The sequence below is a fragment of the Lampris incognitus genome, chromosome 2 (genome assembly GCF_029633865.1).
Source record: "Lampris incognitus isolate fLamInc1 chromosome 2, fLamInc1.hap2, whole genome shotgun sequence".
NCBI classification, from domain to species: Eukaryota; Metazoa; Chordata; class Actinopteri; order Lampriformes; family Lampridae; genus Lampris; species Lampris incognitus.
In genome coordinates, this window is record NC_079212.1 from 130,044,629 (window position 1) to 130,070,440 (window position 25,812).

General features: G+C 44.3%; 1 protein-coding gene across 1 annotated transcript in view; it reads left to right on the plus strand.

Moving 5' to 3' along the window:
- magi1b (membrane associated guanylate kinase, WW and PDZ domain containing 1b) overlaps nucleotides 1–25,812 on the plus strand; it is a 212,782-nt gene that overhangs the window by 179,773 nt on the left and 7,197 nt on the right. The window contains exons 13-21 of the mRNA XM_056273056.1: nucleotides 1,399–1,430; nucleotides 4,170–4,416; nucleotides 9,446–9,537; nucleotides 10,631–10,823; nucleotides 17,023–17,388; nucleotides 19,388–19,591; nucleotides 23,399–23,492; nucleotides 23,675–23,765; nucleotides 24,657–24,800. Of these exons, the coding sequence (XP_056129031.1) occupies nucleotides 1,399–1,430; nucleotides 4,170–4,416; nucleotides 9,446–9,537; nucleotides 10,631–10,823; nucleotides 17,023–17,388; nucleotides 19,388–19,591; nucleotides 23,399–23,492; nucleotides 23,675–23,765; nucleotides 24,657–24,800 (1,463 nt within the window). The remainder of the gene's footprint in view (nucleotides 1–1,398; nucleotides 1,431–4,169; nucleotides 4,417–9,445; nucleotides 9,538–10,630; nucleotides 10,824–17,022; nucleotides 17,389–19,387; nucleotides 19,592–23,398; nucleotides 23,493–23,674; nucleotides 23,766–24,656; nucleotides 24,801–25,812) is intronic.

Here is a 25,812-nt window from a genome sequence, read left to right on the forward strand (position 1 = left end):
GGCAAGTGATGTGTAAAAAGCTCTACTGTATGGAGAATGTGTGTCAGACGCGTGCACACACGTATCCGAAGACTCATTATGAATCCGCTAATTGATAAATCGTGTGCATTACAGAGATTAATACATTTTTCATTCTTTTCACTTGTTCCTTCTCCTGTTCTCATTTCCATAACTTCATACGGCTGTTTATCTTGTGCAGTGTCAGGGAAGGGTGGGAGGGAGAGGTGGAGAAGCAGAAAGAAAGAGGGAGAAAGGGAGAGAGGCATGGTGTATCCCGGCTAGATCTAGGCGATTCCATTTCAGCCATCCATTGCTCTGTATCCGTGCACGTGTGTGTGTGTGTGTGCGTGCGTGCGTGTGTGTGTGTGCAGCTGCATACGTCATGCGTGTTTATCACTATGTGGGAATAGATGGGAGCCTTGGATAGAGTAAAAGGAATAGATAGAGGTGGGGTGGGGGGGCAGGTTCATGATGCTGAGGGAAGGGGGTGGGTGGAGCAAGGGGAGAGAGAGAGAGGGAGAGCGAGTGAGCAAGAAAAGAAAAAAGGAAAAAGGGAGCGTTAGAAGGAGAGACCGGGAGGACGCGCGGACTGCCTCTAGATGCTGGAGCCTGCCACAGCGGAGCGCGGGGCTCAGCGGACACAGGAAGATGGTCTCAGTAAGAGGGGAACTGACGGTTGCCTATAATTTAATGTTCAGTATCTTGGACTCCTTCTCCATGGGTAATGCTACGGCCAGGATCTTTCGGAGCACAGCTTGCCTCTCCTCTCCACTTCTCATGCTTTTCTTTCCTCTCCCTCCACCTTTTATTTATTTATTTATTTATTGTCTAGCTTGATTTACTTATTTTTCCTCATTTCTTTTCTCTCTTTGTCTTTTTTTTTCATTTTTCTTTTCCAACACAGAACCCCGTACCTGTCTGTGACTCCGTCCTTTTTTCTCTGTCACTTTCTCCACTCCCGCGCGCGCACACACACACACACACACACACACACACGCACGCACGCACGCCACGCACACACACACACACACACACGCTGTCAGTTAGCCGGGGTCTGTTGAGCGGCGAGTTAGCCCTTGCGGCTCGCCCCACTCTTCCGCTGCACCAGTCGGGCAAAGCACTGGAGGCGGCGGCGCTGATGCAGATAGATCCCGCCGCTCCCTCTGTTCAAAGAAAAACCAGCCGTGTTGCTGCCTGGATGGCGGGGCAAAGGAGACAAGCGGGGCGACAGAGAGAGAGAGAGGAGGGGGCGAGGGCTAGACAAGCGCCACTCTGAAATCGTTAATGGAGTCCTTGATTTTCGTTTTGTTTCCCGCCCCCCCCCTCACCTTTGTGGAAAGTGGAATACAGACACGTGTTGATAACCCCCCCCCTCTCTCTCTCTCTCTTGCGTCACAGGGGTGGCACCTGCAAAAAAGAGCCCAAAACTGGTAAGTAGAAAAGTCCTTGTCCTAGATTTTTTCCCCCTTGCTCTTTGCCATCCATGCACCTGCCTGTTGTTACCTCACCTTCTCACCTCCATCTTTGTGTCTGACTCTCCCTAGAAAGGGATATTTTGCTCTTTTTTTTACTTCTTCTGTCCTCTACGACCCCCCTCTCTTCCTCATTTGTGTATGCAGTGAACAGTGGCTGATGTATGGATGTGTGAGTGAATGGAGGCTGCTGTGTTGCGCTGTGCTGTGCTGTTCTGTGCTCGGCTGTGCTGTGTTGTGTTGTGCTGTGCTGTGCTGTGCTGTGCTGTGCTGTGCTGTGCTGTGCTGTGCTATGCTATGCTGTGCGGGAGGCTGGGACACGGGGCTTGAGACGCCGCTATAAGCTAGATTGCTACCATGCTGACACGCGGATCCCACCAGGTGTAAAACAAGCGGTATTCGAGTTGAATGCATGATCGTGGCTAAGAAAAAGACCTTGTTGCGTGCTTTCTGAAACATTACCATGAAGGACCCTGCTGACTGTGCTTGACTGAACGAAGATGTCAACTTTTGTTTTTCAGGTTGATTATGAGCTGGCTCCTCCGTATAGAGATTACACTAGGAGGGTATGTGATGATGTTTACATGGAGCTGAAGTATGTTGGGGCGTCGGCTGAGGGCTAGTGGTGATGGATCGCAATGGTGAAGGGTGATATCCTGTCTTACCTTTCAACGGTGAAGGGATAGTACTGGTGTATGAGGTGATAGAAATTATCTGATTGATAATGCTCTTAATGTGCATTTCGGTGTCTAGTGGATAATCATTCAGAGTACTGATCATGTTCAAACCTTCTTTGTAAAAGAAATGATGCATAGTCACCTGAATAAGCTCAGCTGGCTTGCAATGATTTACTGGTCGAGGCGTTAATGACAGAGGATGATGAATATGAGGCCGCGTTGGCTGTTGCAGCAGTGCATTCCAGCAGTGAGCCGAGCGTTGGACCATTGGTAGGCAGAGCAGGGCTGAACCATGAGGCTGGGGCTTGGAAGAGGCGAAGATTTGTTTTCATTTCCCAAGCTTGCCTCCCTCCCTCCCTCCCCTCCCTCCCCTCCATCTTCTTTCTCCCTGATAAATTATTGGAGCAAGAGAAAGCAATGCATTAGAAGCAGTCCTGAAGCAACATGGGAGAAGAGAATAACTGCAGAGGGGTCAAACCTAATAAACCCATCAGGTGCATTTCAAGAGATTTGGGCTCATGTGGACTGGGCGTGAGGGATGTGGATTATGAATTCATCAAAGTGAGACAGAAATGAGAAAAATACTGACTCATTTGCTAATGGAGGTGCCATTTTAATTTGGTTGGGAGTTGTTTTGGCATACCGGGAATCTTCATTTCCGTTCTTTTATGTCTCTTAGTGGCTGCCTTTGTGACCCATTTTACGAGTATTGATTTTTCCCTGCTGTATCACTTAACCAGATTTTATAGATAACTCCAGTACAGTACGCAATTCAAATTTAATCAATACCTTTTTCAAATGCTTCTCACAAGTTTAACAAGGATGGTGAATATAAACATGAATTGTGGAAGGGTTGTAGACCTATTCACAGAGTTAAGGATCACTTTTCTGAAGATCTGATGCACCTTGAAGGCCAACTGCTTTAATATTTGAATACAGACAAGCTGTACTCATCAAACCCTGCCTGGTTTATTTTTGTCAAACACGGTAAACGAATGGGAGGTGTCACTTGATGATGTCAACTGGATCACTGCCATTTTCTGTTGCTTTTGTCTTTCCCTATCTTTCACTCTGTCTTTGAAACCATCCCAAGATTATTTTTTTTTTGCCATTGCTGATGATGCAAGTTGGGGACAAACGGCAAAAAACAAGACGGTTAAAGATAATGGCGTGCCTGATATCATGTGCCAAATTCAGACCGGGAATACAGTCCAATGTAATCATGCTCGCACTTGTGAAGGTAGCCACTTCAGCCTGCACGGTTGCCAGGGCCATCCACTTCCTCAGTGGAATCCAAAGGAAGCTGCCTAAGGGTTTTAGTTATTCGAGAGGTAATATGGACTCTGTCTGTGGGGATTATTTCATTTCTGATCCCACATGAAAAGCCCCCCCCCCCCCGGTTTCAGACCCCGTAAGTGGCTCATGTACTATGAACATCTCTCCGTAAAACAGTGGGGTACACAGTCGCCTATGAACACGTTTCCTCTCCATTTACCAACATGGAATGGACAATGGGCCTTTGTCAGCTGCGCTCCTTTTTTTTCCGTTGCTGAGTCACTTAATTTTCTTTTTAGTAAGTTGCTTTTATCCAAAGTGACTCACAAAGAGAGTTCCTTGTGATGTCTGTCGAGCTGGAGGCAACGCTGTGGCTTGAACCATGAACTTCAGCACTGGGATGATAGCGTGTCCATCCGCCATGGCTTCGAAGGACATAGTACTTGATCTTAAGGACTTAACAACTTTTCTTTTTTCCTCCTCCATTGGCAAAGCTCAGTCATCTTTTTCCACTCTCGTAAAAAATTCTGCTCTTCAACCTGTTGCTCATCCTATTATAAACCACAGCCTGTTTTTTTTTCCCTCACTCTGCTGCTTCTGAAAAACCCATATAATTTTTCCCTTCCTTATTTATTTATTTTTTGCTACCTGTGTGTCAGTTCAACATCTCTTCATCTATTTTATAGAACTCTGTCTCTGAGTTATCAAATCATGTTCATCTGCTCATGTTGTCTCTTCCCACCAGCAGTTATCAAGAAAAGACAGTCAGAACAGCTCCCAACACAGTGTCGCCAGCCACCGGAGCACCCACACCGACTCACCTGTGCACCCATCCCTGGCTGCGCCCCTCAGCGAGAGCGCTGCTCCCCCTGCTCCATCCCAACCACTGCCTGGCCTGCCCCCCCAAGACTCCCCCGCAGACGGGACCATCCAGAGGAAACCAGACCCCTTCAAGATCTGGGCCCAATCCAGGAGCATGTATGAAAGTAGGCGTAAGTATATTGATTTTTGGTGGCGGCTAAATGGAGGCAGCATGGGGCTATTGGCTTGGTGGTGGCTTACAGTGTGTCTTACTGGTACGGCAGGTTTGGGACATGAGATAACGCTTATGTGTGTAAGTATTGGTGTGTATTCACAAGAAGTAGTTTTCACCTCACCTCTGCTTAATGTCTCTCCTTTCTTATTACACAAAGGGTTTTAGTTACCATTCCGTTTTGAGATACTTTATCTGAGATAGTTTATTCATCCCTGTGGGGAAATTACCCTCTGCATTTAACCCATCCTAGCTGTGTAGCTAGGAGCAGTGGGCAGCTGTAGTGGGCAGCCGCCGTGCAGCGCCTGGGGACCAACTCCAGTTCATCTTGCCATGCCTCGGTCAAGGGCACAGACAGGAGTATTAACCCTAGCATGCTTGTCTTTTTGATGGTGGGGGAAACTAGAGCACCTGGAGAAAACCCACCACAGACATGGGGGGGGTACTTTTGGGGACTATCAAAGAGCGTTCATTTGAAACTCTTGGTGGCAGGTTTTCAAGGTTAAGGGTAAATTTGTTAAATATTAGTGTATGACTGCTGGGATAGGCTCCAGCATCCCCGCGACCCTGAGAGCAGGATAAGCGGTTGGGATAATGGATGGATAGATAGTGTATCATTGATGCATTGTGCAATCAAGATGGGTTTAAATGGGGTGTGGATGACAATGAATTGAATATGCATGGGCGCATCAACATGCCAATAGTCTCAACCAAATACATATAAAGTCTAGTGGATTTTTTTGTTTGTTTTTTTTTACTGAAAAGTGTAATTTCAATGAATTAGTTTTCAATAAACCTGTTTTATAAAATAATCAAATTTGACTAGCTGAACTTTTAACTAGCCCTGCTTTAATTGTGTTACTTAATTAAAGTTTGTGTTACATAATTAAAGCAGGAATTTAATCAAGCTGTCCATCCACCCATCCATCCATCCATTATCTAAAAATGCTTAATCCAAATCAGGGCTGGTGGGTATGGAGCTTATCCCAGCAGGCACTGGGCAGAAGGCAGGGAGACATGCTGGACAGGTCGCCTGTCCATTGCAGGGCCAACACAAGGCCACTCACACACCATTGCTATACCTATGGACAAGTGAGACTCCAGTTCACCTAACATGTATATGTTTATGGGCTGGGGAAGGAGACCACAGTACCTGGAGGAAACAAACGCATAAATGGGTAGAAAATACAAACTCCACACAGATGGGCTTTAATCCAAACCAGGAGGTGAGGCGACAGTGCTAACCACTAAGCCACCGTGCCCCTTAATCAAGATGTCTCCTCATTTAATCTTTGGAATGTTTAGAGCTGCAACAGAGGAATCCAACAGTCATCTTTCTTGGCAGTGACATTATAGACATAATTTAAATGCTAAATTCAGCCACACTTCTGGAAATCTAAGAGTAATGAGTTTGGCCACATATACTTTAACGAGTCTATTTGAATTTTTTAAACACACCATTTGCATCCTTCTGTCATCCTTAACATATTTATACCTCATTAGATTAAGTGAATACCTGGTGTCTATGAAACCGCCCTGCCATTTCATAGCATCGGACCAGACCAAAGAATATATGAAACTGCACATCCGTTTTAGACTTTTTTGTGTATAAATCGTGCAGTGTTGAGACAAAGGTCACCAGCATGCCACTTGACGGATCATTGATGCTGATACTATTAAAACACTCTTCCACTACATGCTGCTCTTCAGAACCAGATCTCTACACATATGGCCATATAATTAGAAGTCATGGTGGTGTGAATTTCATTAAATACCATGTCTCTGCCAGAGTGAAGACTAGCCACCCAATTAGCAATAATATCCTTCAGGTTCACAGATGTTTGGGATTTTGTAGAGGAGGGTAAAAGAGGGCAGCAAAGACTGTGAAACTTCAACATCTAATCATCTAATTTATCAGGCACCACTGCTCTTATCAGTGATTTTCATTATTTAGATGCTTGCACAGAAAGAAGCGGAAAGAAGAGCAGAATGTGAGTTGGCAGGGCTGAAGGCTGCTAGCGCATTGGCTACCTATCAAAAGTGGTTTGCAAATCAATGGCGTTTGATTTATGGAAGGGAAAAAGTGGGGTGGATGGCTGAAAGAAAGAAAGAAAGAAAGAAAAAAGAAAGCGAGAACTAAGGAGGGAGGAGACAGTAGTGTGGAATTATCAGAATTTAACTTGGTTCAGGACAACTAAATTCCTGCAGGGGTAGGGTGGGGGGGTGTAAGAGATGGAAAGAGAGGGCATGCAAACAGAGCACAAAAGAGAATGAAAGAGACCAGTGGTGTAGAAAAAAGGGACGGGATGACAGAGTCTGGCAGTGCATTGGGAGAACAAAAGGTTGCGAGGAGGCTAAAAAAGAATATGCAAAAAAATGACCATTAAGGATGGATAGTTGTATCAGCAACTACAAATCCCCTACAGTTCCTCCTGCACCGAGCTCGCCTCCTAAGACCTGCAGTGTGGACCCACAAAGGGCTAGGGACATGGCTACAGCAAATATATTAGTCTGCACATCATTACCCCTGTGATGAAGCATTCGGCTGAGCACTTCTGAGATCAAGGTCGTAAACACATTTGGAAATCACTTATCCCTGCAAAAGAAGACAAAGAACTTTGCAAATCATTAAGCTGTTCAAACACACCAGCCACAGATTAGGTAAGCTTAGAAACAGCCCTACTCTTGATTGTCTTCCATTTTACATGTTTCATCTTCTCAAGTGTTCAATTTTTCATTTGCTCACCATTTGAATCGGGGCTTGTTTTCTCCTTAGTGAACCGCACAACAGTGCTAAGATAGCGCTACAAAGATCAGCCCATCTCCATATAGTACTGATCAGCTCACACCGACTTGCCTTGCTATGGTTATCATTTATTGATCTGTTAAATGACACGGGCAGAGTGTAACTGCTTAGTTGACCGAGAGCATTGAAGGCACAGATTGCTACAGTTGGCCTTTGACTCTGCCTCCACCAATTTCTCCTTTGCTCCCTCGCAATCCATTGAGAGATAGCGCCACATCACAGGGATGTTAACTGTTGACTTAAGGAACAGATTTGATACAGGTTAAATTTGTCATCTGCCACCCTGCTGGCTTTTAGTGGCTTTGGTGGTCTGGACCAGAGCCAAGGAATATCTGACAGGGCCACATGCTTGTGAGCAAGTATGGCACACATGCCCATGCAGTTGCATGCAGAAAAACACATACTCAAGGCCATACACAATTTAGCCATTCTTTTTCAGAATCCGAACCCGAACACTTTATTTTACTAAGTATATCTTCACATACAAGCAGTGTGTCTTGGTGAGGCTGGTGCATTATACTGAAAAGACAAACAGCAGCAAAGCACACATCAAGTTATCAACTTATGATAGCATAAGAGGTAAATTGGATACAAGTTTGGATAAGGTAAAATGGATATTGATAAGGGGTAAAAAAAACCCAAAAAAACGATATAGTTACTATATGTATGGACTCCTCAAGAACCCAAGTTTGTACTTGGTACTATTCAGTACTGAGGAACACCCCCACCGTTTGGATAGCCCTGTGATGGACTGGCAGCCTGTCCAGGTTGTGTCTCCCTGCCTGCCACCCAATCACTGCTGGGATAGGCTCCAGCATCCCGCGACCCCAATTGGGATAAGCGGCTTGGATAATGGATGGATGTCTAAATATCTCACAATATGATTTAATGTATAAATATCCCTTATTACTCATGTCACTAATGGTGACCGTTAATGAACTTGCAGTAATTGCAGTTGACATGCTTTCTGGCCGTGACATGAATACTATTTTGTGATCTAAGATGCCTATAGGTTGATACACAAATATATGCGCTTATGGCTGACTCTCCATTACGTCACTTTTGGTTAAATTGAGAAAAAGAGAGAAAATACACATTCACACAAGTTCACATACACAAGCGTTCACACATTCACGTTGCACTCGTGCGCACACAACATGTCCCCTCTCTTTCCTGACTTCCATTCTCCCCCAGAGGATTGGCCATCTCCATTGCTGTGTACACCATGGCTGTCAGTACTGCTTTTTAGTGGCACATTCTCTATCAGCTAGTACCAACACATACACACATATAAATACACACGCAATCACATAAACACACCAAAATCACATCTCCCTTTAAATGGGGGGGCATTGAAATGGCTGAACTGCTGTGGTTTTCTTCTCACTTATTTACGTATTAGTTAATTCTAATACGTATTACCACTACTGACAAGTATGGTACTGAGGGTGCAAATTGGAGTTGTGTCAAATGTTATTTCATAAAAGGAATGGCCAAGTCTATTGAATAAGTGATGTCCATGATGTGGGAGTATAACCAAAATTGGATGATTGGAAAAAGTTGCACAGGACATAGAAACACTTTTGCTGTTTTCTAACATAAAGTAATTTAACCTCGAGCATTGCGGATGTTGTGATCATTGAATGACGCAGCTGGGAGCTCTGCTGAGGCTTGTCTGCTATTTGATAGTTTATTTAAGCTCAATCCATTGGAGATTTTTTCTTTTATTTTTTTTAGTATCAAGCTGTGAATCTTGTGGCCAAGAATAGATGCGTGGTATTTTTTGATGCTTCAGTCATTTGTTCTTCATGAAAGCCACTAGACAGATAACTCATGCAGTGTGCCTGTTCGATTATGAAGCCGTGAGGTGGATAATTTGCATAATGATTCACAAGAAAGGATAAAAGAATCTGTTAGGCCCATGCCATCAACCCCACTACCACCACCAATACCACCTCGTGTGTTGTGTTTCCACCCATTTCCTGCATGTCATAGTAAGGGAATGACTGTCTAATGTGTTTGACTGGCTAATGTGAAAGCAAGGGGAGGCATTCTGTTTGGCAGAAGGATTGCTGATTCATTTAATTGGACAGTGCACTTCCATGGATAGGTGCCACATTATGCCTATTGGCTAAGGAGCCTCATATAGAAGCACAGGAGTAATTGCTTGTTGATTTTGCAGTTCCGGACTTCCAGGAGCAGGACATTTTCCTGTGGAGGAAAGACACAGGCTTTGGCTTCAGGATCCTTGGAGGCAACGAACCCGGAGAGCCGGTAAGTCTCTCTCTGAATCGATCTTGGTGCTATGATGGAAGTTGAACTCTTTATGCATGTTAATGTAAAGAAGTGACTATATTTGATGATGTCATTGTTCATTATTAGTTTGTTTTTTCTCATTAAATAAAGAGCTGTTGTAAAATTCAAATTCTCTCTCTCTCTCGCCTCATAATAATGCTATTGCCTTTTTTCCTTCGTTTCTGTGATTGATTAACCATGCCTTCAAGTTACAGTACAGAAAGCAGTCATTATTTTGCCCTTCATGCATATCCAATACTGTACAGTACGTCTAGATGACAGGGTAGACTTGAAAAATGACAACCTCATTTATCAACAGAAATTAACAGAACTTTGTTGCATGTGGTCGATTTATGTGACAGACACCACACTCAGGGTAATTCTATAGATTTTTTTTTACACTTCCCTGTTTTTAATTTATTCTCCTTCAGTGTTTCTCTCACGGTCCCTATGCTAAATTTATTGCTGAGTGATTTCAACAGCACTGTGCCGCTTTGATCTGGATTTGTGTAACCTCAATCAGTCCAAAAACAAACAGGAAAAAATAAAGTACCCGTCTCGTTGACTGCTTTTTGCTCCTTTTTTTTTTTTTTAAAAGAGGCCAAGTTGTTTTTACTTGTTTGTTGTCCTGCACTGTTAGTTCTTAAAGAGGAAACATAATGTTTTGCTGTGCAACTTGGCTGGGTTGGCCAGCCAGCTAGAAAGAAGAAGAGTGAAGATTTATTGCAGGGGTTACTTAATGCCAAATTTATCACTTTCATAAAGTGTAACGGTAGCTGAGCAAAACAAGCCCGTTTAAAGAGAGGAGATTGAACTGCTTGTGTAGACATGTTTATTTAAGGTGTATATACTGTATTATGGTTCTGTCTGATTTAGGAGAAAACCAGTGAAGGGGGTTTTCCCAAGCTTGCTGAATGCCCCTTTTCAGTGTGCACGCTGTAAGGAGCAATGTAGTGCACAAGTAATGGCCAGCATTACCTGTTTCCCCATGATTTAGTTTCCAACACTAAGTCGGTCATAAGTGAGGGCTTCGTATCATGATGGACTCAAGTCAACCCGTGATGTTTTTCAGATCTACATTGGCCACATAGTGAAGTACGGTGCGGCAGATGAAGATGGACGTTTGCGGTCTGGTGATGAGCTGATCTGTGTTGATGGCACGGCTGTAGTTGGAAAGTCTCATCAGTTGGTGGTGCAGCTGATGCAGCAGGCCGCCAAGCAGGGCCATGTCAACCTCACTGTCCGACGCAAGACCAGCTACTCCGGTAAGGGGCAAGAGCTAAAGTTTATGAAAAGTCAATGGTTTGAAACCACATCAGAGTGGTTTAATATTTTTCTCAGTGCTGAATTGTAAAAGCAATCCCAGCGTGTATGAATGCCACCCAGTTTGGGCATATAGATTCTGAGCCATCATATATGTGATGGGGAAAGTACCTTATGAAAGTAGGAAAATAGTGTCTCACACTCTGGCTCCATATGCATTTCTCTTTTGTCATTTCCCCTTTAATTTAGATGACGTTTCGGCCCTCAGGCCTTCTTCAAGATCAACAATAATAGTAGGACACAGGCACTGGTATGTTATGTAGGCCGCACCCTAGTAACACATCTAATGGTGATTGGACAACCGTGTTCCACCATTAGTGTGAGAGAAAAAAAATCAAGAGACCGTCAGCAAATCAAGACTCTTAACAAACAGTGACAGGAACAACAGCCAATCAAATCACTTCAAACAGATTGACAAGAATCATTATGTCCCATACCACACATAAAAATTCAAATTCCACATCACAATTTCCTGGTCAAGTACATTCAAAAATGTAAAAAAATACATTCACCTGGGTGGGTAGCGTAGCGGTCTATTCTGTTGCCTACCAACACGGGGATCGCCGGTTCGAATCCCGTGTTACCTCCGGCTTGGTCGGGCATCCCTACAGACACAATTGGCCGTGTCTGTGGGTGGGAAGCCAGATGTGGGTATGTGTCTTGGTCGCTGCACTAGCACCTCCTCTGGTCGGTCAAGGCACCTGTTCAGGGGGGGGGGGGACTGGGGGGGAATAGCATGATTCTCCCACGCGCTACATCCCCCTGGCGAAACTCCTCACTGTCAGGTGAAAAGAAGCGGCTGGCGACTCCACATGTATTGGAGGAGGCATGTGGTAGTCTGCAGCCCTCCCCGGATCGGCAGAGGGGGTGGAGCAGCGACCGGGACAGCTCAGATGAGTGGGGTAATTGGCCAGATACAATTGTGTGTGTGTGGGGGGGGGGGATAAAAAAATTGGGAAAAAATACACCTTGAATAGATGTACAGAAAAAGTTAAACCTCAACTCTAGATGGACATCATGAACAACTTAATCTAAACATCCAATAAAATAGAGGTACATTATATAAAACACTTAGTCATAGTCTATATTCAATCCATGAAGTGACAGGGTTCTCACATTATGGATCCAATAGTGTTCCCTCCTGGGGGGAGTGATACATTCTCAATACCAATATATCTTCGAGAGGAAATTGGATGATTAAATTCAACAAAATGTGCCATTACTGAATAATTGATGTTTTTGCATCTAATAGTACTTCTACGTTCAGCGATACGAGTTTTCAGTATGCTACTTGTCTTTCAAACATATGACTTACCACAAGGGCAAGTCATAAGATAAATGACCGGCTTAGTGCAACATGGAATAACTCCTTTTATAGGGCTCTCTTTACCTTTGAGAGGATGTGTAAAACTGTTACAACGATAAGTATGCTTACACTGACTACAACAGCAGTGGTTGCCCTCAGGGATAGGTGTTAAAGTAGATTGGGCTGGTACTGATTGAGGAGGAGGAGGTACATATGAGTGTACCAGGTGGTCTCTCAGCTTTTTACCTCTTTTATATACCATCAGAGGTCATCCTTTGAATACACCATTGAGTTGACAATCAGATTCAAGTATATGCCAAGGTTTTGTTATTATTCCCTTTATCTGTTCTGAACCCTTAGAGTAGTCTGCTGTAAACATTATACGGTTATTTGATTTCACTGTAGTTTTACTTTTCAAGAGATCATACGTAGATCTTTCTTTTATTTTAGTGGCAGCATCATGTAGGACAGCATCATTTAGGACAGATTTTTTTCTATCCTCTTTGTTGAAAGTTGTTTTTCATTTCACCCATGTTCCTGTCAAAATCATCAGTTTTCTGGGAAATTCCTTTTAATCTGCAAAACTGACTTGAAGGGAGACTATTTTTTAAACAGTAAGGGATGATCAGAGTCTGCCCTTAGTAAGTTTAGTAGTTCTAGCAGTGGGCTTTCTAAAAAGATTTGTATACAAGTAACTATTCTCTCTAATGATCCATAAATCTAATAATCCACTGTAAATGACAGAAATTCAGAATATGAGTTTGAGCTATGTAAAAAATGACTCTAGTCGGGTCTTGGACCCTTTAAACAAACAAAACGCATCATCAGAGTACCTCTTCCATAAGAATACATTCTCCTTGAAGCCATGATTAGAGTAAATAAACTTCTCTTCAAACAAGCCCAAAGACAAGTTGGAAATTGAGGGTGAAAGGGAACTATGGATAGGTACCCCACGTTTCTGAATATAAAAGGTACCTTGGAATATCCAATAGTTATGTTTTAAAAATCAACTTGGGCATCAAGCCTGTCCTTTGGGTGAGACATTAAACTGAGGTCCTGACTCACTGTGGTCATTAAAGATCCCATGGCACTTATCGCAAAGAGTAGGGGGTTCCCGCGTGTCCTGGCAAAATTCCCAACCTGGCTCTCTCCATCTGGCCACCTAATCTCCCCCCCGTGTAATTGGCTCATTGAGTCCTCCCTCTTCACCTCAAGCTGATGTGTGGTGAGCATTCTAGTGCAAAATGGATGTCATGCATCACCCAGGTGGGTGCTACGCATTGGTGGTAGTTGAAGTGAGTTACCCCCTTCAATGTGAAGTGCTTTGGGTGTCTAGAAAAGCGCTATATAGTAAATGTAATGCGTTATTATTATTGTTATCTTCAAAAGAGGGACTTCCGATAGAATTGTGTTTTGAAAGGAAATATCCCAGGGCCTCAATACCTCCATCATGAAGCATCGATGGAAATATAGCGTTCACATCAAAGGACACTAAATAAGGTTCCTCCTCGTCTAAGAAAGGGTCGATGGGTTTTATGAAGTTTACTGTGTCCTGTGTCCTTTGTAAAGGCTGGAAGGGTCTCGGCTAATGGTCTGATAAAGTAACCCACAAATGTAGACAAACTAGAGGAAAGAGAGTCAATACTGGCAACGATGGGCCGGCCTGGAGGATGTTCAAGACTTGTGTATTTTTGGTAATGTATAAAAAGTAGGAATGATGGCATGTTCAGCTTTTAAAATCATACTCTTTTCTAGAAATTTCACTATTCTGTAGTAGATTCTCAAGGGCTTCATGAACAGTATTATTAAAAGACTTGAGTTGGGTCCCCTGGAAGTTCATTATAAAAAATCTCATCAGAAAGTTGTCTTAGACATTGGTTAATATAGTCATCTCTATTCATGACCACAGTAGCACCCCCTTTGTCCGCTTGTTTAATGAAAATAGATTCATCTGACTCCGAATCCTTAAGGACAGCCATCTCTTCTCTGGTTAGATTTTTGTAAGATATGATTATTTTCATTTTTTAAAAATTCATCAACATATTGTATGTCTCAATAGAGTCACTGTGGTTGGAGGGAGGTACAAACACACTTTTGCCTCTAAAACATGTATTCTTGTTTCAGTTAGATGATGTACAACTAGATGGTCGAGAGCATTCGTTTTCTAATTGCTCCAAAGTAGATCTAGTATTTTGTTTAAAAAATTCCTTTAAACATACGTTTCTGAAAAACTTGAACAGGTCTACTTTGACGTCAAAGTCTTTGACGTGGTTAGTAGGCAAGAAAGAGAGTCCTTTAACAGAGAGATGAAGCTTATTTAAAGACTTACTAGACAGATTAACCGGGGAGTGGGTCCAAGGTCTTATGCTTCTTCCCACATCATGTGCGGTCTTTCCTCGGCCTTGACCCCATCTTCTGACTGTCATGCCTGGCACGTCTATGGCTTGTTTGGATAAAAAACTGGAAATTGAGAGCTGGTCAGAGGAGAGCCGATCAGTTTGTTGACGTCCTGGAGGCCATCTTTTGGGGCTCCGTTCGAGGTTCCTCCAATAATAGATGTTGCCCTCGCACGCATCCTTTTTGTCTCTGTTGAATGTTTTTTTTTTTTCATTTAATTTCTTTGAGCTCTCTAGAGAGCTTCTCCTGTATGTCTTGATTAGCCTGGAGAAGGTCATTGAATTTTTCTTCATTTCTGATTGTTTGGGATCGAGACAGTTTTTTCTCATCAATTCATCCAGGTGGTTTTTAAGTGGTCAACAAGCAGAGTCATAAGGTCAGAAGCACACTTATTCAAGATGGCGCACCAAGCGTTCACAGAATTCTTCTGTTTTTTTTGTTTTTTTTGGGGGGGGGGTGCCCAGTATGGGTTGTTTCTGCTGTGTAAGACCTTGTGGAATGACTCTTTGTCTGATGTAATTACTCAAAGTGATTGCATATAGGTGGGTTCTGACCCGGCGTCTGGTAAGGTTGAACAGTTCATTGGAGACTTCTGTAGACCATAGCGTGACTGGTCAAAGATTCACTGCAGATGATACCTTCTCTTTGGTGTTGGCTGAATTCAAATGATCCTTGACATTCCGGTCAGGATCTAACAGTTCTGTTGACTGTATAGTAGACATCTTGGAGCTCTTTTTCTTTTTGGAGCAGTACACGAAAGATAATATATAATGGAAAAGTAACATACAACAAAGGTTATACTGAGGGGCTGATCACTGGGGAAAAAGTGTCACACACGGACTCCATAGGCATTTCTCTTTTGTTATTTCTGTTTAATTTAGATGACCTTTCAGAACTCAGGCATTCATTCAACATCATTAGTAGGACATGGGCACTGGTATGTTATGTAGGTCGCACCCTAGTAACACATCTGATGGTGAGTAGACAATCATGTTCCACCATAAAGGTGAGGAAAAAAATCAAGAGGCCTTCAGCAATTCAAGACTCTTAACAGTGACAAGAACTACAGCCAATCTAATCACCTCAAACAAAATGAAGAGAGGTTCAAATTCCACATCACAATTTCCTGGTCAAGTACATTCAAAAATGTCAAAAATACATCTTGAACAGTTTTCTGATATACAGAAAAAGTTAAACCTCAACTCTAGATGGACATCATGAACAACTCGATCTAAATATCCAAAAAATAGAGGTACATTACAGAACACACTTTGTATGTACCTCTGCCAGAGATGTATTCCCTTTGTACGTCTTAGTTTATCTTAACATACTTGTGTGTCAGTGAATGTCTTCCCTCTAGGGGGATGCATTATTGATTAAATCCTTTTGCAGAACAGAGCGCTGATTGTTCATTTGCATCTAATTCATTACAACTCACACTGATAGTGCAACAGTGTTGGGTAGCTGAGTGGTGCTTACTATCCAGCACCGAGTTCCTCCATTTATCATCATCTCCGACCCATCAGGAGCTATGGGACCAGGCTGCTATTTCCGAGGGTTGCCTCCTTCTCTCTGGCTCTTTAACAATCTCAGTGTGTAACAGCAGGAAACACCAAAGAGCCCAGCAAGCGCCCTTACCCTCACTCTCGCTTAGCTCAGTTGCGCTTAGTTCTGCCCTTCGGCAGTGTATGAAAAAGGAGCAATAAATGTGATAGAGAGTGCAGTCAACCTTCCTCTAGAAGAAAATGGCCAGACATTAGGGGACAGCTGCCTTCTGTCTCTCAACATGTTAAAATATGAAGTGCCATCCTCACACAACTTTAAAGGAAATTAAATGTTCACAGCTCTGAAACAACAGAAGAGCGGCACAGGGTGATTTTTTTTTTCTCGCTCTCCCTTTTTCCTTGAAAAACATCAGAGGATGAAATATAGGAGAGGCTCTCTCCCTGTGGGCTATCTTGGGTTTATCTTAGCATCATTAAGCTAGCTATTTGAGGAGAAGGGGATCATCGTTGAATTACAAGCTGTTTCATTTTGAGATTGTGGTGATGATGATGTAATAGTTTGCTGACCTGTCAAGTTTGACAATGTTTTGATCTTCTAATGTCTTTTATCTCCCCCCCCCCCCACCCCCCCGTTGTCTCCTACACATCTTCCGTAACATTGTCTGGCAAAATGTGACTTTGTTCCTTTTTATCACCGTCAACTGCTTTCCTACTTTGTACTCATTCTCTCAATCTTCTCATGTTGTCTCCATTCTCTCTCGTCAAAATTCCTCATCCTCCTCACTGAACCTTATCTCCTTCTCCTCTTTTCTTCCCTGCTCTTTCATTCCCCCCCCTCTCTCTCGCGCTCTCTCTCTCTCTCTCTCATCATTCACCACTGTCTCCTATTTCATCTTTTGCCATCCTGTAATACCAAAACCCCTCCACCACCAGTCAAAGCGGAGGGTGATGTGCCCCCATCGCCAGCCTCCTCCCACCACAGCAGCACCCAGGCACCCAGCCTGACGGAGGAGATAGGGAAGCGCACTCCGCAGGGCAGCCAGAATTCCCTCAACACAGTCAGCTCCGGAAGTGGCTCCACCTCTGGCATTGGCAGCGGCGGGGGCGCAGGGGGCAGTGGCAGCGCAGTGACTGTGGCAGCAGCAGCAGCGCCCACCTCCTCCCAGCCCCCCATCATCTCCACTACCTCGTCCTCCACCCTACAGCCCTACGACGTGGAGATCCGGCGCGGGGAGAACGAGGGATTCGGGTTCGTCATCGTTTCATCTGTGTCACGGCCCGAGGCAGGCACCACCTTCGGTAAGTGCTACTACGCTTCTATCATGGATGTCATTATGAGTAAATGGTATTCACTGTGTTGCCACACAGAATGAGGTTGTCCCACAATGTTAACGTTGTGCAGGTTACAACAATCAGATGATTCACTCAAGGAAACATTACACAGATTGTCAATAGCTTCCATCTTCATTGGGGATCTGTTTTTTCCATCAACCTGTATAGACTGTCTTTGTATGCTCCCTTAATAGCCTTAATAGGTAAATGGATAAATAATACTTTTCCAAAAATTGGGTTTTTCTTACTCATTTTTAAATAAGTCTGTCAAACCAAGACAGACAGAGACCCCCTTCTTCACTTGCAGCTGCTGTTATTCTCACACAAAGCCTCCATAATTGATCACAACTGAAGTGGGTCTTATGTAAGGCCCTTGTATTATTCAGCTGCACTTAAATGGCTTCTGTCGAGCAGGTTTGCAGTAAGAGCTTAATGACAGCTTAATGAGCCTGAGTGCTGAGTTTTAATAATGGGTAAAATGATTAGTGAAAAGGATTTTAGAGTACAGTATGGCTGCAGAAAGAAGCGCAGATAATGACATTTTTTTATCTGAATTTCTAGCTGTTTTAGGTCACCAGCAATATCATAAAGAGAGACAGTTGATGGAATAACATTTTGAAAGCAACGAATCTAATTTTCAGGGATTCTTGTATCGTGACATCACTTTTTGCATACTCGCATAAGCATACTATTCACATACTATATCTTTTCTATGCAGTGTGCTCTTTCCTTTACCTCCATGGCTTTCTGCCTACACTCTTATGGCTATCTTGTATTCTTTGGGCTCTATCTCTTGCTGTGGGTGGACTGAAAATGTGATTCAACTACTTTTGGCAGCTAACAAACTGGCAAAGCTCCCTTTCACGGGCCACAATGGGAAGTGTCGGCAAGGAGACAAGTTTTACTTTGATTTAATACACCATATACCATCTAATGGAAATCCACTGGCTGCGGTCTCAGGGTATGAACTCGGAAGTTGTGTGCATGAATGTTTAATTGGTCCATAATCGAGATGGTGTGAGAGACGAGCAAGCACCCATTTATTCTCTCTGCACTGCGTTAACTTGAAAATCACTTCCTGTTGCCGAGCAGTAGCACCCTTTATTCCTACAGGGGGGAAAAAAACTTTCTCTTTCTCATCCACCCTTTACTTGGTAGCTCAAATCTCGACAGGCTTCAATATGGCTGAAGAGACAGGAAGAGGTCGGGTGAGACAGCTTTGTAGTGGAATAAAAGAGTGAGAGGGATGGCGATATGAATGAATAGAGATGAAAATGGAGAAGGAGAAAGAAAGAAATGATTGCATGCTCCATTTCTCTCTAATGACTGATGGCAGACCTCAGAGAGAGAGAGGAGGAGAGGAAAAGACCTAGGGGTGGATGGTGAGATGTCAATTCTGATGTATATATTTGTCACCTCTAGGTTTCTGCAGGTGTCATTATTCTGGGGTTTTTTTGGCACTGACACAGTTTTCTCATTATTAGTTTTCTGCTGCATAATTTTGCACCATGCGAATGGACTATCCATTTGTGTAAAATGGAATGATATTCATTTTACAAAACTGAAGCAGCATCAAGTAGAAGAAGGGAAGTGAATGTGGGGTTGCCCTTTTGAGCAGGGACATATTTGACATGGAGTTAAGTCTAGTCTTCCTACAAATTAGTATGAAAAGTCAATTTTCAGGAAAGGCAGTGAGAAGAACAAGATGGGATTTCCTTTCATTGCCCCTCGCCAACACTTTCATTTTGCTCTGGCATAATTCTAGGCATCTTCTCTTCACGAGCTTTGGCTTGGGTGGCTGTGGATGAATTAACGCTTAACCTTTTGCCCCTTCTTTCTCTCCTCCTTTCTTCCTTTTCCCTTTTCCCTCTCTTTCCACACACATATGTGCACATATGCGCACGCGCATACACACGCACACACACACACACACTTTATCAAACAAACATGCTCCTGCTGACTATAGCTGGCAATGCGTGTGTGGCCATGCCCCACAAAATAGGGCGCATCATTGAGGGGAGCCCAGCAGACCGCTGCGGGAAGCTGAAAGTTGGAGACAGGATCCTGGCCGTTAACAGTTGCTCCATCACCAACAAGTCCCACTCCGACATAGTCAATCTCATCAAGGAGGCTGGCAACACGGTCACACTACGCATCATTCCTGGAGACGGTAAGTAAGGAATGTTGGAATATCATATCACAGTTTTAGTCTCTAGTGCTCACACCAGTTGTGATTATTAAGATTTCCCCCCTTTTGTTCTTTGGGTTTCTTTTGCTTACCTTGGCTAGTGGTACCTTAAGTGTAGGCCCAGCAGGGGCTTCCGGGTGGTGTGGCAGTTTATTCCGTTGCCTACCAACACGGGGATCGTCGGTTGGAATCCCCTTGTTACCTCCGGCTTGGTTGGGCATCCCTACAGACACAATTGGCTGTCTCTGCGTGAGGGAAGCCGGATGTGGGTATGTGTCCTGGTTGCTGCACTAGCACCTCCTCTGGTTGGTCAGGGCGCCTGTACAGGGGGGGGGACTGGGGGGAATAGCGTGAATCGCCCACGTGCTACGTTACGTCCCTCTGGTGAAACTCCTCACTGTCAGGTGAAAAGAAGCGGCTGGCAACTCCACATGTATCGGAGGAGGCATGTGGTAGTCTGCAGCCCTCCCTGGATCGGCAGAGGGGGTAGAGCAGCGACCGGGACGGGTCGGAAGAGTCGGGTAATTGGCTGAATACAATTGGGGAGAAAAAGGGGTGAAAAATCCCCCCCCCCCAAAAAAAGTATAGGCCCAGCAAAGTCAGGGGTTTTTGAGGGGGTACTCAAGAGGTTCCTTCAAAAACTGATGAGTAAATTAGGTTTTACCATAATTTTATTTTCAAACCAGCACACATTGCAGATGTTCCATCCATTTGGCAGCTGTTGGACATTTCTTTGGGTGAGCTGTCTCTCACTGTCGATCAGCAAGAAACATCGCTGCAGTATTTGAGTCAGTGAGCACTTAATTTGGATAAACTTTAACCTAACCTCATTAATAAATTAGTATGATAACCCTAACAACAATAATTTAAAATTAGTGGTAGCAGTAGTAGTAGTAGTAATAGAGAAAGTAGTAGCAGAAGTAAATGTAGTATATACTGAACAAGAAGACTCGCTGGTGGTTGTTTATGCTTGTAGTATTTTGTAAAGCTTCTCACCTCATATTCAAAGTTTGGGCACACCTTGTATGTCCACATTACCACATCTTTTGGGATGTGTGGAAATCTTCCCACCCTATGCATTTTTTGCCTCTAGGCATTCCTATCTCTAAAATATGCAAAGAGCGATTTCGATATCTGTGTGTGTGTGTGTGTCTGTGTGTGTGAAAGAGACTCCATCGCAGAGTGATAGAGTTAAGTATGTGGGGTGCTTCTGTTTGTATGTTTGTGTTTTCTCCTGGAGGAAAGTCCGTGCACCACGCGGGTTAGGTGGCGCGTCTGATAAGCTCTGCCTGCTCTCTGCTGACAGATCTGCCAGACATGCTTGACAAACACTGTTAAATTAGGTGTGTGCGCGCATGGGTGTGAGCATTTGTAAATGAAGAAGGTGTTATTCCCTGTCAACCTGCGAGGAGCTATTTGGAGAAACTGGAGCGATTTGTCCATCGCCCTATGCTTTCTGACTCTTTTTATAGATGAATAGCCTTTTTTAGCCAAAATTGTTCTGCCAGGAAGAGACAGAGACGGAAAGAGAGAAATAGTGTCAAGGCATTAAAACGATTTCAGCTTTGTTTGTCTTTTTGCGTGTGTGTCTGTCTAACAAACAGACACTGTCTGGCAGCAACAAAGACAAAATGAGTGACAGGACGTTTGTGTCTCAGGTAGTTAAGTTAATATATCCTTTAGGGTTTGCTCTTCTTTGTACACATGGTTGAGTTCGTCCATGTTAACTTCCTGTATGTCAGTAGGTTCTCCATCCATTCTATCCATTATCCAAACCGCTTATCCTGCTCAGGGTCGCGGGGATGCTGGCGCCTATCCCAGTAGTCATTGAGCGGCGGGCGGGGAGACACCCTGGACAGATCGCCAGTCCGTCACAGGGCTGACATACACATTCACACCTAGGGACAGTTTAGTACGGCCGATTCACCTGACCTACATGTCTTTGGACTGTGGGAGGAAACCGGAGTACCCGGAGGAACCCCACGCAGACACAGGGGGAACATGCAAACTCCACACAGAGGACGTCCCGGGACGACCTCCAAGGTTGGACTACCGCGGGGCTCGAACTCAGGACCTTCTTGCTGTGAGGCGGCCGCTCTAACCACTGTGCCACCGTGTCTGTCAGTAGATTCTCCCAAGGTTAAACTGCAATGCTGCTCCTTTGATCGAGCACAACTGTCTTGACCAGAGCAGCATGCCAGGGTTTGTATTTTGAGCGATACCAAATACTGGTATCACTGCAAGCAAAAGCTGTGTCATGCAGCTATTGCATTATGGGTCTGAAGCAGAGACTTCCATCCCAGGCAAAGCAAAACTCACTGACTCCTTTTAAGAAACAAGGTGACATATGGCCAGCCAAGGGGACACAACCACCATCACCTGTGTTTCCATCTCACGTTCAGTCTCTCTTTTTCTCTCTCTGACCCTCCCCTCTCTCTTTCTTCTGAATTCTTCCTTGTGAATACATCCGTTCTCCCCTAACTTGGTCTGTTCAGTGCAGGCAGGTGTATTGTTGAGGCGAGAGATAGATGATTGAGACGGCGTAGTGCTTTTCTGTGTGCCTTGAATGAGAGGGAGCGAAAGAGAGAGAGAGATAGAGAAGGGGGGCAGTTATGGAGGGCAAGAGAGAACAGGTGGATCTTTTTGTATAAAACTGGAAACAAATAACAGTTGGAAGTAGAAAATGGAAATGGAAACGAATTGCAATAATAACGGAAGGGGTGGATCATGCTGATAAACATATGGATGGAGAAAATGGGATTAGGAGAACAAATGAAAGGTTATAAAGGAGAAAGAAAATGGAAGAGAAAGCGTGCAAGAATATAATGTATTGTGATAAAGCCTGCATATTGTATATGCCACTCTTCATGCAAAGAAATGAACTGAAACATACAACACACACACACACATACACACTGTACACATAGGCTTTCAAATCAACAGCACAAACTTTAGCTCACCCTGTTCCACCATTCGATTGGCTGAGCCAGTACGTCATAGGAAGAAGGCAATCGAAGAGTTAAGCCAATAGGCTCCAAGGGGGCCAGTGGAGGTTGAGGTGATGAATAGATGAGAGGAGAATTGACCGCAGCTTTGCGGAGTGTGAGAGGAATAGAGAGTAGGGGGAGTAGAAGACAGCGATGAGGCTTAAAGATGACTTTAAAACCTAGAATGGAAATGGCTATGGATTGGCAAACTGGATTACGTTGTTAGCATGGAAGAGGTGTTTCTGTAGGTGAGATGCCGGTGTTGTCATCTCATTTGTAGTATGGTTGTAAATACCAAATGGGCTCCTGTGGGTGGGAATTAATATAAAAAAATAAAAAAGTAATTACAGTACTGGCCTTTCCTTTAGTTTTTATGTTCTGGAGTCTTTTAAATGGTATGTATGTAGTCGTACTTGGTCGTTTACAAATGGTTTTATTTCACACTGAGATTAACATCAGTTGAGGGGAAGGAGTGCTGGCTATTGTTACAAAATGATTAGTAGCCTAAAAGAAAGACACAATTATTTCTGTAGCCTGCACATGGCTATATTAACATGACTGTGGAGCCTGAAGGTTGCTGTAGGCAGTACCCCCAGATCAGCAAATGCTTCAACTGACAGCTCCTGAACAACCGTGAGCGTGTGCGTGTGTATGTGTATGTGTGTGTGTGTGTGTGTGTGTTTGTGCGTGAGAGATGATAAATGGAAATGTTCTCCCAAAGGAAAATACTGCTTTAGGTCCTTCAGACAGGGTCAGCGCTCTCTAGGTTCCTGACAGTCTTGTTTTCTCTTACCTCTCTCAGAGTCATCGAACGCATCACTACTGACCAATGCGGAGAAGATTGCCACCATCACAACCACTCACACACCCCAGCAACAGGCCGCACCTGAGCCCAGGTGAGAAAATGGGTGCCTGTCCTGAACAGAATACATGGCCATTTTGCTGTTATTCCATCATCGTTTTACAAGGGCTTCAAATAAAGAAAAAGTTTGAGACTGTGTTCCTCTTTGTTGTAGTTTTTGTCCTTACCCGAGGTGTTTGTATTAACAAGACGCTGATTGTCATCCCTCTGTCCCAGAACCAACACCAAACCAAAACAGGAGACATTTGAGTTCAAGGCCCCGCAGGGCCCTCCTCCTCAGCCCCCGACACAACAAGTCCCTGCCCAGGTAGGAAAGACATTTCAACCATTTGTTGAGCCGTGCTGTCATTTATCTCTGCATCCATCCCTCAAACTGCTCATCCTCCCGTTCATCTATCCAACCCAACCCTTCAACCATCTCACATTGCCATCCACGCTCTGTCCGTCTGCTTCCTGTCCCCATCAGTATTCCTCTCTTGACCATCAAAGAAACCATCTCACTAACTACCCACTGATTCTCCTTCCGTTCATCCATGCATCTTGTCCATTCACCAAAGGACAAATTGAGATTTTTTTTTATTTTCTTTTTTTTTTTTTGCATTTCTCTTCTTTTCTATCTTGTATTTTCACCCACTGGCCTTTGCAGAACCTGGAGTCCACTGTCCCTTCAAAGTAACTGCTCTGACAGCCGTGTTCCCTGTTGAATTAATCTGCTGATGTGAAGATGCCTCTTAGAGATAGAATTGATCCGCCAGACAGACGAGAGAAGCGTGAAGGCTGGAGGTGCTGTCGCTGTCTCCATGCCCTTGTATCTCGCCTTCTCTCTCCATTTCTGTGTCCTTTCTTTGTCTGCCCTGAGCCAAAGGCATCAAACATTCACCATGCCTACACCAGGGCATAACACACACACACACACACACACATGCGCGCGCACACACACACACACACACAAAGTGTGCTGCGCCTGTTAAATAGGTGTGACTTTCCTAACGGTGGCATTTGTCCCCTGTTCTGAAGTGGAAGCCCGATTTTCAGGACACACGCAGGGAAAGAAAGTCAAATTTAGCTGCCGAATCACAAAAGTGACCTTGATGCAAATGGATCTTTGTCTCTCTCACCCTGTGTGTGTGTGTGTGTGTGTGTGTGTGTGTGTGTGTGTGTGTGTGTGTTTGTTTCTGTGTGCCTCTCTGTGTGTCAGGATGCTGAATTCTACTCTGTGGACCTGGAGCGGGACAGCAAGGGCTTTGGCTTCAGCCTGCGAGGAGGCAGAGAGTATAATATGGACCTGTACGTGCTGAGGCTAGCAGAGGATGGAGCGGCTGTACGCAACGGCAAGATGAGGGTATGCACACAGTATATTACTGGCCTTCACATACACTCAGGAGACTACTTTAGGGGCATCCAGGTAGTGTAGCGGTCTACTCGGTTGCCTACCAACACGGGGATCGCTGGATCGAATCCCCATGTTAGCGCCGGCTTGGTCGGGCATCCCTACAGACACAATTGGCCAGCCGGATGTGGGTATGTGTCCTGGTTTCTTGCACTAGTGCCTCCTCTGGTCGGTTGGGGCGCCTGTTCGGGGGGGGGACTGGGGGGGGGGGGTAGCGTGAATCTCCCACATGCTACGTCCCCCTGGTAAAACTCCTCACTTTCAGGTGAAAAGAAGCGGCTGGTGACGCCACATGTATCGGAGGAGGCATGTGGTAGTCTGCAGCCCTCCCCGGATCAGCAGAGGGGGTGGAGCAGTGACCAGGACAGCTCGGAAGAGTGGGGTAGTTGGCTGTATACAATTGGGGAGAAAATATCCAAAAGAAGAAAGAAGACAGTACTTTATACTTTACTTGTACTTTATATTCGAGTCCCCCCCCCCCTTAAAGAGGTACATTGTGTTGGGCAGTCATCAGACCATAGTAGTGTATCTGTCTCATGTTCCTAGTATCTGTTGGGTTTTTAATAATGTAGCATCATGCAAAGGAACAGTGATGAATAGCAAAATCAGTTGATGTTTGCCCAGTCTTCATTGTAGCTCTTGAGGAACGAGCATATAAAAGTTCACCACCAATATCAGAATAATTATGTAAGAATTACTGTGCACAGGTCATGTTCACATGCAGACATCATGCTCAGTGATCAACAGTTGATCCAGTCAGTGCAAAAGTGGAAGACTTTTGTCAGACTCACAGTTTTGCATTTGATCGCCGATACATAATTTTAGGCCACTGTTACAAACAACTAAGTGCAGGAAACAATGTCATAGTTAGAAGAACAAAATGCTGGGGCGTTCAGTTGTTGTGGTGGTCTATTCCGTTGCCTACCAACACAGGGTCGCTGGTTCAAATCCCCGTGTTACCTCC